At 46.4% G+C, this 15260-nt stretch overlaps 1 protein-coding gene across 1 annotated transcript; it reads right to left on the bottom strand.

The window, feature by feature from the left end:
* rbbp9 (retinoblastoma binding protein 9) lies at positions 1 to 15056 on the bottom strand. Its single transcript, XM_085981465.1, has 5 exons — positions 14905 to 15056; positions 12811 to 12853; positions 12605 to 12710; positions 9922 to 10007; positions 1 to 496 (listed from the first exon to the last, which is right to left on the bottom strand). Exons 1-5 carry the CDS (start codon positions 15016 to 15018, stop codon positions 270 to 272), a joined length of 576 nt encoding a protein of 191 aa, XP_085837591.1. The 5' UTR covers positions 15019 to 15056; the 3' UTR covers positions 1 to 269.
* Between the last annotated feature and the right edge of the window lie 204 nt (positions 15057 to 15260).

Genomic DNA, 15260 nt, shown 5'->3' with positions numbered 1-15260 from the left:
CACAAGTTAAAGTTTGTTTATTTGTTCTGACGTGACACAATGACAATCACTTAATACTGTCAAACTGCAGAAGATACAATGAATCTGTTTAACTATTCCAGTCATAATCAGCAGTGTAAGTTGGCCATTCTAAAATTCACTTTATGTCCTATACGTAGAAAAACTACCAGCCTCCTCATAATTCTAAATTTAACATTTCAGTTTAAGAACAAGGTTTTGGAAAAAGTTATAAGAATCTGTAATTAACCCGTGAATGAAAAGGTTTCCAATTATAAGGGTGCTTTCCTCATCTTGCAAACAACTTCTATTAATTCAGGAAATTTTTCGTTCTGAAAGTGCCCTCGGTCTGTGAATTTGTGCAATTCTGCCTGGAGACCATCTGCTACTTCCTGTTGTTCAGTCCATGGGAGGAAAGGGTCATCAGTTGAACCAAACTGAACGATATGGGCACAATTGCCTTTGATCTTCTCCCATTGCCACGGATTGTTGAAGTATCCTTTGAGAAAAAACAGGGACAGTTTTACGTCAAACCAAATCCAAATTCTGACTTCTATACATGTCAATACTTGTGTTAATTATTAGATTAAAGTCCCATGTATTTTGGTGAAAAGCAGATTAGCTGTGCTATAAATGTTTTAATTGTTTGATGCATTTTATAATTAAAGAGTAAAAATGCTTTTTTGATCTATTCATTGATGGGAACTTGTTAATTTTAGATGCTCAACCTTTGCCTCTGTTCTGTGCCCAAGTACTTACTTACTTATGAACTTACTGTATAACTTTTCAGTGGCTGCACCTGACCATCTGAACAGGGCACAACGAAGTAAACGACAAGCAAATGAAAGTCAGATGCTTTTCTGTAATAATGCATAGTGCCCATTTCTCAGGTGCTATTTGCATGCCAGCCCCAGAAAAACTGACCCTCTTAAGTCTCAGGGGGCAACCGTAAGTTTGTAAAAAGACTTGCATTTTATAGCGCCATTCACAACCTCAGGGTGTCCCAAAGCACTTTACAGACTTTTTGAAGTGTAGTCACTGTTGTAATGTAGAAAACGCAGCAGCCAATTTGCGCACAGCAAGGTCCCACAAACAGCAATGTGATAATGACCAGATAATCTGTTTTAGTGATGCTGGTTGAGGGATAAATATTGGCCAGGACACCAGGGAGAACCCCCTTGCTCTTCTTCAAAATAGTGCCCTGGGATCTTTTACATCCACCCGAGAGGGCAAACAAGACCACAATTTAATCTCATCCGAAAAACAGCACCTCCGACAGTGCAGCACTCCCTCAGTACTGCACTGGAGTGTCAGCCTAGATTTTGTGCTCAAGTCTCTGGAGTGGGACTTGAACCCACAACCTTCTGACTCAGACAAGAGTGCTACCATTGAGCCATGACTGACACCTGTATGCAGCACTGGCTCAGCCAGGAGCACGGTATTCGGGTCTGGTCATCATACTACACTGGTGACATCCTGGCTTTCGAGAAGCGTTAGGCACCTGGGCCATGAGGTGAGACTATCGCAGCTGGAAATGCTTACACTGCAAAAAAGGCTTAGGATGACCTTGTTGAGGATTTCAGGATTCTAAGTGGTACAGATTAAGAGACAATAAGAGATATTCAAGGCAAAAGGAGATGGTAATGGGACAGGTTAAGAAACAAAGGATGGCTCTAGATGAAGTGTAAATTGCGCTGGCAGAATGAAAGACAGTTTTTCAAACTGGGGGTCGTGAGGCCATCAAATTTCTGTCAGTCTGGGGTCGAGGATACCGCACCAAAAGCACAGTTTCTCAAGGGTATAGTACTCTATACTTTCTTCTGTATTTTTCAACTTGCTAGGATGTAATTTCTGTTGCTGTATCCCCATTAAAAACCTATTCCGCAGCATTAACATTGTTTTCTTTTAGGTAGTATTGGCTTTATTATTTATCCAGCGAAGTTCTTGGCCTGGATTGGGACTACCACCAGTAAGATGCTAAAAAGGCGTGCCAAAGGAAGCTGGCACAGGTGCAGCTTCTTCAGGAGGTTGCAGTTGCCATTAAAAAGGAAGTTAATTTTGTTGGAAGTTGCAGGACCCACAAAGAGTCCCATCTTTCAATAATGCAGCTGGTCCTTCAAGGTGGGCCAGAAGGTTGCCCAGTTCAGCACTGAAGTGCAGCCTCTTCACAGGCCAGCCATTTGGAGAAGGTAGCACAAAGGGTCACATTCAGAGGACCTGGCAACCTCAAAACAATTTGTCACAGTAAGACTATCCAAAATTTTCATTCGCAAAGTACATTGGCAAGTATCTATGTCACAAAGAGTTTCCTCTCAATCTGTCACATCTTGACAGAGACCACATGCAAAATACTCGCTCAAGCTTACAGCTCTTTCGAAGCTCCACATGCAATTCCACAGTACAGCAGGGCACACTTTCTAACTTCAACTTCAGACTGAACAAATGTCACACTAACATTTGTAAAGGTGACCCCCTAAAAGCTTCCAACAAAATCCAGCAGCATGATCCATGTTCATGTACTCTCCCACTCTGGAATCAACACTTGGGTGTCACTCTCAGTGCTCTTCAAACTTCCAATATTGGAAAACTGCTACTCTGCAGCACACAACAGGAGGGAGCAAACCTGCACAGGACAAGGTCATAGAATAGAATCATAGAAATTTATTGCACAGGAGGCCATTTCGGCCCATCGTGTCTGCTCCGGCCGACAAAGAGTTATCCAGCCTAATCCCACTTTCCAGCTCTTGGTCCGTAGCCCCTGTAGGTTATGGCACTCAAGTATACATCCAAGCACTTTTTAAATGTGATGAGGCTTTCTGCCTCTACCACCCTTTCAGGCAGCGAGTTGCAGACCCCCACCACCCTCTGGGTGAAGAAATTTTCCCTCAAATCTCCTCTAACCTTCCTACCAATTACTTTAAATCTGTGTCCCCTGGTTGTTGACCCCTCTGCTAAGGGAAATAGGTCCTTCCTATCCACTCTATCTAGGCCCTTCATCATTTTATACACCTCCCCTCAGCCTCCTCTGTTCCAAAGAAAACAAACCCAGCCTATCCAATCTTCCAGGTCCCTGGAACTTTCTGTCATTTAGTATGTTTGAGGATTAAGGGAACGGTAGTGGATATGTTACTGGACTAGTATTCCAGAGGTCTGGACTAATGATCCAGAGACGCGAGTTCAAATCACGGAATTTAAATTTAATTAAATAAATCTGGAATAAAAAGCTAGTATCAGTAATGGTGACCATGAAACTATGAAATTGTCATAAAAACCCATCTGGTTCACTAATGTCCTTTAAGCAAGGAAATCTGCCGCCCTCAGCTGGTATGTGACTCCAGACCCAGAGTAACCTCTGAAATGGCCTAGCAAGCCAAACAATACAAGAATAAAACCAGAACTAGCCGCGCCTCTAGCCAAGCTGTTCTAGTGTAGCTACAACACTGGCATCTACCCAATATGGAAAACTGCCCAGGTATGTCCTGGCCACAAAAAAAACAGGACAAATCCAATTACCGCCCCATCAGTCTACTCTCAATCATCAGCAAAGTGATAGAAGGTGTTATCGACAGTGCTATCAAGCGCCACTTACTCACCAATAACCTGCTCACTGATGCTCACCACTCGGCTCAAGACCTCAAGGAAGGAGGCTTTGCTGGATCTGGTACTGGGGAATGAGGTGGGTCAAGTGGAGCAAATGTCAGTAGGGGAACATTTAGGGAACAGTGATCATAGTATCATAAGGTTTAGATTAACTATGGAAAAGGACAGGGAGCAATCTAGAGTAAAAATACTTAATTGGAGGAAGGGAAATTTCTGTGGCTTGAGAATGGATCTGGCCCGGGTAAATTGGAATCAAAGATTGGCAGGCAAAACTGTAATCGAACAATGGGCTGCCTTTAAAGAGGAGATGGTTCAGGTACATTCCCATGAGGGGGAAAGGTAGGCAACTAAAGCCAGAGCTCCCTGGATGACGAACAAGATAGAGAATAAGGTGAAGCAGAAAAAGAGCGCGTATGACAGATGTCAGGTAGAGAATACATCTGAGAATCAGGCTAAATATAGAAAATTAAGAGGGGAAGTGAAAAAGAAAATAAGAGGGACAAAGAGAGAGTATGAGAATAGATTGTCAGTTAACATAAAAGGGAATCCCAAAGTCTTCTATAGGCATATAAATAATAAACGGGTAGTAAGAGGAGGGGTGGGGCCGATTAGGGACCAAAAAGGAGACCTACGCATGGAGGCAGAGGGCATGGCTGAGGTACCAAATGAGTACTTTGCATCTGTCTTCAACAAGGAAGAAGATGCTGCCAAAGTCATAGTGAAAGAGGAGGTAGTGGAGATACTGGATGAGATAAAAATTGATAAAGAGGAGGTACTAGAAAGGCTGGCTGCACTTAAAGTTGATAAGTCACCAGGACCAGATGGGATGCATCCTAGGATGCTGAGGGAGGTTAAGGAGGAAATCGCAGAGGTACTGGCCATAATCTTCCAATCCTCCTTAGATACGGGGGTGGTGCCAGAGGACTGGAGAATTGCAAATGTTACATCCTTGCTCAAAAAAGGTGCTAGGATAAACCCAGCAACTACAGACCAGTCAGTTTAACCTCGGTAGTGGGGAAGCTTTTAGAAACGATAATCTGGGACAAAATTAACAGTCACTTGGACAAGTGTGGATTAATTAAGGAAAGCCAGCACAGATTTGTTAAAGGCAAATCGTGTTGATCGAGTTTTTTGATGAGGTAACAGAAAGGGTTGATGAGGTGTATATCGACATCCAAAAAGGCGTTTGATAAAGTGCCACATAATAGGCTTGCCAGAAAAGTTGAAGCCCATGGAATAAAAGGGACAGTGGAAGCTAAGTGACAGGAAACAGAGTAGTGGTGAACGGTTGTTTTTCAGACTGGAGGAAGATATACAGTGGTGTTCCCTAGGGGTCAGTACTAGGACCACTGCTTTTCTTGACATATATTAATGACTTGGACTTGGGTGTACAGGGCACTATTTCAAAATTTGCAGATGGCACAATACTTGGAAGTACAGTGAACAGTGAGAAGGATAGTGATAGACTTCAAGAAGATATAGACAGGCTGGTGAAATGGGCGGACACGTGGCAGATGAAATTTAACACAGAAAAGTGCAAAGTGATACATTTTGGTAAAAGAATGAGGAGAGGCAATATAAACTAAAGGGTACAATCCTAAAGGGGGTGCATGAACAGAGAGACCTGGGGGTATATGTGCACAAATTGTTGAAGGTGGCAGGGCAGGTTGAGGAAATGGTTAAAAAAGCATATGGGATACTGAGCTTCATAAATAGAGGCATAGAATGCTGAACCTTTATAAAACACTGGTTCGGCCTCAACTGGGGTATTGTGTCCAATTCTGGGCACCGCACTTTAGGAAGGATGTGAAAGCCTTAGCGAGGGTGCAGAAAAGATTTACGAGAATGGTTCGAGGGATGAGGGACTTCAGTTACGTGGATCGACTGGAGAATCTGGAATTGTTCTCCTTAGAGCAGAGAAGGTCGAGAGGAGATTTGGTAGAGGTACAGTATTCAAAATCATGAGGGGTCTAGACAGAATAGATAGAGAGAAACTGTTTCCATTGGCGGAAGGGCCGAGAACCAGAGGACACAGATTCAAGGCAAAAAGAACCAAAGGCAACATGAGGAAAAAATGTTTTACGCAGCGAGTGGTTAGGATCTGGAATGCACTGCCTGAAAGGGTGGTGGAGGCAGACTCAATCGTGGCTTTCAAAAGGGAATTGGATAAGTACCTAAAAGAAAAAAAATTGCAGGGCTACAGGGAAAGTGCAGGGGAGTGGGACTAGCTTAAGTGCTCTTGCAGAGAGCCGGCACAGGCTCGATGGGCCGAATGGCCTCTTTCGGTGCTGTAACCATTCTATGATTCCATTACAGCCTTGGTCCAAACATGGACAAAAGAACTAAATTCCAGAGGTGAGGTGAGAATGACTGCCTTTGACATCAAGGCAGCATTTGACCGAATGTGGTATCAAGGAGCCCTATGAAAAATGAAGTCAATGGGAATCAGGGGGAAAACTCTCCACTGGCTGGAGTCATACCTAGCACAAAGGAAGATAGTTGTGGTTGTTGGAGGTCAATCATCTCAGCCCCAGTACATCACTACAGGAGTTCCTCAGGGCAGTGTCCATCTTCAGCTGCTTCCCTCCATCATAAGGTCAGAAGTGGGAATGTTCGCTGATGATTGCAGTGTTCAGTTCCATTCGTAACTCCTCAGATAATGAAGCAGTCCATGACTGCATGCAGCAAGACCTAGACGACATTCAGGCTTGGGCTGATAAGTGGCAAGTAACATTTGCACCACACAAGTGGCAGGCAATGACTATCTCCATCACGCGAGAGTCTAACCACCGCCCCTTGACACTCAACAGCATTACCATCGTTGAATCCCCTACCATCAACATCCTGGGGTCACCATTGACCAGAAACTTAACTGGACCAGCCACATAAATACTGTGGCAACAAGAGCAGGTCAGGGGCTGGGTATTCTGCGGCGAGTGTCTCACCTCCTGATTCCCCAAAGCCTTTCCACCATCTACAAGGCACAAGTCAGGACTGTGATGGAATACTCTCCACTTGCCTGGATGAGTGCAGCTCCAACAACACTCAAGAAGCTCGACACCATCCAGGACAAAGCAGCCCGCTTGATTGGCACCCCATTCACCACCTTAAACATTCACTCCCTCCACCACCGGCGTACCGTGGCTGCAGTGTGTACCATCTACAAGATGCACTGCAGCAACTCGCCAAGGCTTCTTCGGCAGCAACTCCCAAACCCGCGGCCTCTACCACCTAAAAGGACAAGGGCAGCAGGCGCATGGGAACACCATCACCTGCAAGTTCCCTCCAAGTTATACACCATCTTGACTTGGAAATATATTGCCGTTCCTTCATCGTCGCTGGGTCAAAATCCTGGAACTTCCTTCCTAACGGCACTGTGGGAGTATCTTCACCACACGGACTGCAGCGTCTCAAGGCGGTGGCTCACCACCACTTTCTCAAGAGCAACTAGGGATGGTCAATAAATGCTGGCCTTGCCAGCAACGCCCACATCCCAGGAATGAATAAAATAAAAGGATGCCACACTGGAATTCCAAAGAATATACAAGGAAGCTGGAAGCCTCCCTTAATCTCAGGGCAAATACCATCCTTTTGGTTCTCTCCCTACTCACTCACTGCCACACACAGATACACTCGTGCACAAAACCATGGCCTACAGTATATAACCATGCAAGTAATATTTGAAGGGGTGTTCTGCAGACAACATTCTAACATTGCTTTTCAGCCCAGGGACTTCTATAGAAACAAAGCACAGCAGGGGGTAGGGCAACAGGGCATGGGGAAAGTAGGCCCAGGAAGCAAGTACAATGAGCGCAGCCGGGCGATTGGTATACTGCGAATGACTTCAGGCAGGTCAGGTCAGGACAGACCAACCAAGTAGGGTTGGTTTCTAGGCACAACTCTCAGTCGGTCGGGTGGCCACTGCAGAAATCGAGCCATAGGAAATCTAGCAGTGGGTGGAGCCATAATTTAGAGGGGGGTGGCTGTGTTTAGTATGGACTGCAGCCAACAGGGCAGAACCAAGGCATTTGCAGAGAAAAAAAGACTTTCAAAAATTCCAACCCAATAGCTCCAGCAAAGTGCTTGAGCTCCAGGCACCTGGCCCAGGAGTAGGCTTCTCCAAGAAAACATTTTCCTGGGACTGACATCACCATACAATTCTGGGTAAGAAGCAGCATTATATTCTGTTTCTTGTGTAACAAATGTTACTTTGACAGCTGGGGGAAAAATTCACGGCAGCATTTCAAACCAACTACACAAAGATTTGGGGGAGCAATTTAATTGGTCACTTCCTGCTATTTGCCAGCTTGGCATTGATAGCTTTCAAAAAGATTGAGCAACTCGATTGCTCGGTTTTCTGCTGCTCACTTGCTTGTTCTTTATTCGTATCTGAGGAAGGATGTTCTTGCCATGGAAGGAGTGCAGCGAAGATTCACCAGGCTGATACCTGGGATGGCAGGAATGACGTATGAGGAGAGATTGGGTCGATTGGGCTTGTACTCACTGGAGATTAGAAGAATGAGAGGGGATCTCATTGAAACTTATAAAATTCTAACAGGACTGGACAGACTAGATGCAGGAAGGATGTTCCCGATGGTCGGGGAGTCCAGAACCAGGGGTCACAGTCTAAGGATGAGGGGTAAGCCATTTAGGACAGAGATGAGGAGGAATTTCTTCACCCAGAGAGTGGTGAACCTGTGGAATTCTCTACCACAGGAGGCAGTGAGGCCAATTCATTAAATATATTCAAGAAGGAGTTGGATATATTTCTTAAGGCTAAAGGGATCAAGGGATATGGGGAGAAGGCAGGGACAGGGTACTGAATTTGGATGATCAGCCATGATCGCATTGAATGGCGGAGCAGGCTCAAGGGGCCGAATGGCCTACTCCTGCTCCTATCTTCTATGTTTCTATGTATTTACCGACTAAACTGAACCGCTTTTGATTCGTTCGCGTTTAGATATTTAGACATTTGATTGGTTAAGATGAGGACTTGTCTCTTAAATCGCCAATCACAAATTTTTGCCCAATCGATGTTTGATGGCCTGAGTTGTTGCAATTTCAGGTGTAGCAGCTATCAAAGGCATGACATGACAGACATAGATAAGATGCAAGACTTTTCATTATATAGATTCAGTGTTGAGATTTACCAATTATTTCTTCTTCGCTTTTCATGTATAAGCCTAGACAGTGAGCTTCAACAGGCCTTTAGACCACCAAGCATCACAACCAATTACAATCCTTTTCTTATCCAACATCCACACTTACACACTTCCTATAGGGTTGTCAAATTGTAGGCCCCTAATGCCAACTGAGTTCAGCTAACTCAGCACAGACTGGAGATCTAACCTGGGACCTTCCAGGTCTGTATGTCTCAATTCCTCACTGCCTTAACCAGTGAGACATCGAGACAGCAACGCACCTTTTAACATTTATCAGTATCACATCATGTAGATCTCTCTCCCCCAAAAGGCTGTGGATGCTGGGTCAATTGAAAGATTCAAGACCGAGATTGATAGATTTTTGTTAGGCAAGGGTATCAAGGGATAGGGAGCAAAGGCAGGTAAATGGAGTTGAGGTACAGATCAGCCATGATCTAATTAAATGGCGGAGCAGGCTCGAGGAGTTGAATGGCCTACTCCTGTTCCTATGTATTCTCCAAACATATACATTTGAAGCTGGTCTAGATCAAGTGCCAAAATTATAAAACAAAGGCAGAGAGTAGATCCGTTTCAGGGTTTAAAGTCATACTGGTTAGCTATACTGTTATGAAGAGCAGTGAATGGAAGGAAGATAGGAGGCAGAAGAAATTCCTTAAATAACAGAAAATGATGGAAGCACTCAGCAGGCCAGGCAGCATCCATTCTCCGCTCCACTCCCATCTCTCTGTCCTCAGCCTCCTACACTGTTCCAATGAAGCTCAGCATAAGCTCAGAGGAACAGCACCTCATCTTTCGATTAGGCACTTTACAGCCTTCTGGACTCAACATTGAGTTCAACAATTTCAGACTATAACCCCTGCCCCCATTTTTCAGGCTGTTTATGATTCCGTCATCCCCATTTGCAACATTTAATCTCTCCTGCCTCCTATTCTAGCACAGAATGTTCCTTCAGTTACTTCCTCCCCTCCTTCTGCACCTGCTTAAAATCTGTTACATCTCCAGCCTTTTCCAGTTCTGATGAAGGGTCCCAGACCTGAAACGTTAACTCGGTTTCTCTCTCCACGGATGCTGCCTGGCCTGCTGAGTGCTTCCAGCATTTCCTGTTGTTATTTCAGATTTCCAGCTACTGCAGTATTTTGCTATTGTAGAAGAAATTCCTTACCACTTTCTCTTTCAGTGGCATCCCCAAGGTCAGACGTATATGCAGATACCAATATAATACCATATACCTTGTGTGTTTCAGCATATCTAAAACAAATATACATAACATAATTAGTAAACATTCCCAATGCTTTGTGGGAAATTAGATTACTAGTTTCTTACTACATTCCCTTGAAAGGTTGTTAATTCAGCAGTTTAAAGCCACTAGGGTTTTCTATTTTTGGGTTATATTTAAAAATGGAGATACTTTTAGAATGCACAAGTGGTCCAAATAGTTCTCCGATTTTTAACTCAAATATCCCACGATATCAGGTACATGTTGTACTTGCTGACACTACTTTGTCTCTAAGATTAGAAGCTATTCAGGCCACCCAAGACCTACTTAAACTTGTCCCAGCCACATTCAAATGTACAGTAACTTAGAATTCAGAATTTTAACATCACAACTCTATTTAATCTATATATATAAATCAGTCCTTCTGTCTGTCCTTCTGTCTATCTGTCTGTCTATCTGTCTGCAGGTGCGCGTCTGTCGGGCTATGCGCTCGAAAGTTACAGGGCGTACCTACGCGCGCGTTACCTCCAAAGAAAGCTTACGCTTCCAAGACGGTTTTAAGCGTATTTACGTTTTGGCCGAGCTAAAATCGCGCCCGCGGTATCCGAAAAACCTTAACATTCCGCTCATTAGCATCTCATTATCCACTCATTAGCGACAGAGTGACCTCGAGGTCGACCAATCATATGGCGGCTTGCTGCCGCGTGCGGCCGGGCCCTCCTACGGTCGAGTGACGGGACGATTGACCAATCCTACGCTTTGGTAACCTGACGGTCGACCAATCGGTGCGTGTGTGGGCGGGCCTTATTGTTCTGAACCGAGGTGAGTTGCCGCCATCTTGCTTCCATTCTTTTTCCTGCTTTCTGCGTCTTTCTTTTCAAATATACATTTCCACCAAAATAAAATTGCATTTATTAAATTGTTTTTAAAAAAATCACTCATTTGTAAATACTTTCTCTAACCTGAACATTCTTTTTCCTACCTTTCCCCGTTTTTTTCTTAGGCCTGAAAGCCTGCGCCTTTCTTGCCCAGCCACGCCCGAGCTAGGTAACTGGGCTGCTGCTAAGCTCTTCACCACCCCCCCGCCGTGTCACGTTACCCAGGGCAACGGCGTCAGCCACGAGGGTCAGGGTGCGCGCGCAGCAGCAGCAGGTGAGACGCGGCGTCTCTGTTCCGCGCTCGGCTCGGGCAGGGGGGGGGGGGCGGGGCTCTCGACAGTGCTCTCGGCCTTGGTGAGTGTTCCGCGCTCGGCTCGGGGAGGGGGGGGGGGGCGGGACTCTCGACAGTGCTCTCGGCCTTGGTGAGTGTTCCGCGCTCGGCTCGGGCGGGTGGGGGGCGGGGCTCTCGACAGTGCTCTCGGCCTTGGTGAGTGTTCCGCGCTCGGCTCGGGCGGGGCTCGGACAGCGGGGCGGCTGTGGCTTGGAGAGCATGGCTCTCGAGAGTGCGGGACGGGGGCTCCGAGAGCGGCCCCTACCCCCCTTCCCGCCCTCTCTTCCCCCCCAGTCGCTCTCTCTCTTCCCCCCCAGTCGCTCTCTCTCTTCCCCCCCCAGTCGCTCGCTCTCTTCCCCCCCAGTCGCTCGCTCTCTTCCCCCCCAGTCGCTCGCTCTCTTCCCCCCCAGTCGCTCGCTCTCTTCCCCCCCAGTCGCTCGCTCTCTTCCCCCCCAGTCGCTCGCTCTCTTCCCCCCCCAGTCGCTCGCTCTCTTCCCCCCCCAGTCGCTCGCTCTCTTCCCCCCCCAGTCGCTCGCTCTCTTCCCCCCCAGTCGCTCGCTCTCTTCCCCCCCAGTCGCTCGCTCTCTTCCCCCCCAGTCGCTCGCTCTCTTCCCCCCCAGTCGCTCGCTCTCTTCCCCCCCAGTCGCTCGCTCTCTTCCCCCCCCAGTCGCTCGCTCTCTTCCCCCCCCAGTCGCTCGCTCTCTTCCCCCCCCAGTCGCTCGCTCTCTTCCCCCCCAGTCGCTCGCTCTCTTCCCCCCCAGTCGCTCGCTCTCTTCCCCCCCAGTCGCTCGCTCTCTTCCCCCCCAGTCGCTCGCTCTCTTCCCCCCCAGTCGCTCGCTCTCTTCCCCCCCAGTCGCTCGCTCTCTTCCCCCCCCAGTCGCTCGCTCTCTTCCCCCCCCAGTCGCTCGCTCTCTTCCCCCCCAGTCGCTCGCTCTCTTCCCCCCCAGTCGCTCGCTCTCTTCCCCCCCAGTCGCTCGCTCTCTTCCCCCCCAGTCGCTCGCTCTCTTCCCCCCCAGTCGCTCGCTCTTCCCCCCCAGTCGCTCGCTCTCTTCCCCCCCAGTCGCTCGCTCTCTTCCCCCCCAGTCGCTCGCTCTCTTCCCCCCCAGTCGCTCGCTCTCTCTCTTCCAACAACAACATGCCCTCGAAAAAGCCTCGGCACCGCCAGGCACGCCAGCTAGTAAACATATGTATTGAATTCAACTGATATTGCTCAGACATCTCTAAAATAAAAGGCCTGGGTATAACAAAATCAATATTTCTTCCATCTGGCTTTTAACAATAACAGGAAGATGGAGTAATGCTCCCTGACCTATGGAAGGTTGAAACAACAACTTGTGGGTGGGTGAAAAATGACTCGCACTAAACGCATCACCATTTTGTGCACTGAAATCCTACTTATCGTCCTTTCGCAAGCTCATACCTCATAGCTGCAGCAGCACCAGAGCTGTGTCCAATGATTATGGTCCGTTCATCGCATTGCAGCGTTTTGTCCATAAAAGGAAGCCATATTGTTTTTCTAGCTGTAACTGAACAACAGATACGGATTAAATAAAACAGACTATATCTTTCAATAAAAAAAATTGTTTTATCAGTAACTGCAAAGTCAGCTTTCAAGAAAACACTTACTGGGATCTGGCATGTTTTGAAGCAAGCACTGAAAATCTGGAAGCTGCAAAAATATTTTTTTGAATTAATTAAGGAAATATGGAATACAGTCTGATTAAGCAATAATGTCTCTCGTGTGCACCAAGGAATAGCAGTCAAGTGTGCTGGATTGGTGCAGAGCATATTGATAATATTAATATTGAATCAGAAATACAGAATAAAAGGATATACTTAAAAATTGTTAGCATACATTGTAAACTATTAAAACTCATTGCTTAAATCACCTTAAAGGCTAAGGTTAATGCAGGGGAAATGTAAATTACTTTCTTCTTTGTGCCTCACGAAGGTTTTTCAAAACTTTGCATGACTTTCATAGGTGATTTTTGAGGCAGAATATTCTCAGTAAGTGTGATAGTGCCAGTGCCCCGTCAAATAATCAATGTAACAGTGGGTCCCTAATGGAAGCAGTGTGTCCTGATAAGAGCAGTGAATTGGACTTTGAAAGCACAGAATCATAGGCCATTCGACCCGTCGTGCCTATGCCAGATCTTTTAAAGAGCTATCCAATTAGTCCCACTACCCTGCTCTTTCCCCATAGCCCTGAAAATTTTTCCTTTTAAAGTATATATCTAATTCCCTTTTAAAAGTTACTACTGAATTTTATTCTACCATCCTTTCAGGCCGTGCATTCCAGATTATAATAACTCGCTGCGTAAAAAAATTCTCATCTCCCCTCTGGTTTTCACCAATTATCTTAAATCTGTGTCCGATGGTTACCGACCCTCCTGCCAGTGGAAATAGTTTCTCCTTATTTACTCTATCAAAATCCCTCATTGCAACTTCTGTAATATTACAGACATAATATATTCTCCTGCAATATGACTACATCTACCAAGATTCACGAAACCTATCATTACACATGAGATTTATCAGGGAACAATGCATGGCAGTTCCTGTGTTTAGCTGGGTGTGCTCTTTTTGTCTCTTTATCCCTTAAACATTAGTTCCCTTCCCTAATCAATGACTCCTCTGTCACACTCAGGTGTGAGATTCACTATATGGAGAACGACACAGCTGCAAGTACATCCTACCAACCCCGATCCTTCATCGTCGCTGGGTCAAAATCCTGGAACTCCCTACCTAACAACACTGTGGGAGTACCTTCACCATACGGACTGCAGCGGTTCAAGGCGGCGGCTCACCACCACCTTCTCGAGGGCAATTAGGGATGGGCAGTAAATGCTGGCCATGCCAGTGACGCCCACATCCCATAAACAAATTTTAAAAAATGTAACATACCCACTAATGTCAGACAACCACTGGGAAGATCAGGAGGGAAACGATATTCCCAGTGGCTGGCCTTTGCAAACACGTTTTTACCTTAGGGGTACCACCTGCTGCACAAGACCCGCACAGCAGGAGCCGACACCACTAGCATGCCACAAGACCTTTAGTGAGTTTTTTAATGTAAAAAAGCATCTATAAAAGGGATGGATTCCAAAGCACTGGAATTCTTGGGCATAACTGATTATCACATTGCTGTTTGTGGGAGCTTGCAAATTGGCTGCCACGTTTCCCACATTACAACAGTGGCTACACTTCAAAAGTACTTCATTGGCTGTAAAGTGCTTTGAGACGTCCGTGAAAGATGCTATATAAATGCAAAGTCTTTCTTTCTTCTGTAACTGCAAGATGGCTTCTTAAGAGTGGCCCAGCCAAGCAAATAGACCATTAGGGAAACTTCGTCTTTAGTTGCACTGACACTAAAATCTCTGTTGGTCACTGTGGACCACTCTGATGTGTGGGGCATCAACCAGTCACATCAGAGGCACGTTTGACTGCTGTGAGAAACTCCAGGTTAGCGAGAGAGAATGAATAAATCAGAAGAGGTCCCTACAGAGTCTCAGCCTATGACTAACGGAACGAGTTTTTGAGAAGCACCAGTTGAGGAAGCGGCGGCGAGGTCGTGGCGTTTCCAAGGTTGTGCAGCAGGAGAGGGGCGAGTAGGCCAATTCTGAGTGCGGCAGCCGGCCGCACGGCTCTGGCCCCTCGCTCACTCCTGCAGCCAGGAGCCGGCGCCCTCCCCATCTCGCACAGAGTATCTCTGCTCCCCACCTGCTTCAGTTTATCCTTCACCCACTTGTACCAGTTGCTCTTCTCCACCTCCCCCGCCCCATTGCCGGGCACGATCACTGCTCTGCGGGGCTCTCCGCAGCCGCTCTCAGCCATTGCAGGCAGGCCAAAGCTGGGGGAGGAGCCAGTCCACGCACAAACCTTTACTTCACTGGGCGTTGTGACGCAGGCCTGAACGTAAATCTCACTCCTTAGGGATTATATTTTTTTGTTTTTAAAAATAGAATCTATTTTGATTCATTTCTTTTTTTTAAATCGCTAGATACTTAAATCAAACTTGTCAAGCTTCATTCTTTACAACAACAACAATTTGTATTTATATAGCGCCTTTAATGTAG

The sequence above is a fragment of the Somniosus microcephalus genome, chromosome 3 (genome assembly GCF_052327205.1).
Source record: "Somniosus microcephalus isolate GS21.2 chromosome 3, FLI_Smic_1.0, whole genome shotgun sequence".
Taxonomy (NCBI): Eukaryota; Metazoa; Chordata; class Chondrichthyes; order Squaliformes; family Somniosidae; genus Somniosus; species Somniosus microcephalus.
The sequence above is the reverse complement of the archived record's forward strand: the minus strand, read 5'-3'. Positions and strand labels throughout refer to the sequence as shown.

Excerpts from the sequence above, each read along its gene's own strand:
- rbbp9 (XM_085981465.1), bottom strand. The coding sequence starts at position 15,018 with ATGGCTGAGAGCGGCTGCGGAGAGCCCCGCAGAGCAGTGATCGTGCCC. Across the intron at positions 12,854-14,904 it reads TGAAGGATAAACTGAAGCAG|CTTCCAGATTTTCAGTGCTT; the intron begins GTGGGGAGCAGA and ends ATATTTTTGCAG. Across the intron at positions 10,008-12,604 it reads GGTGCTGCTGCAGCTATGAG|ATATGCTGAAACACACAAGG; the intron begins GTATGAGCTTGC and ends TATTTGTTTTAG.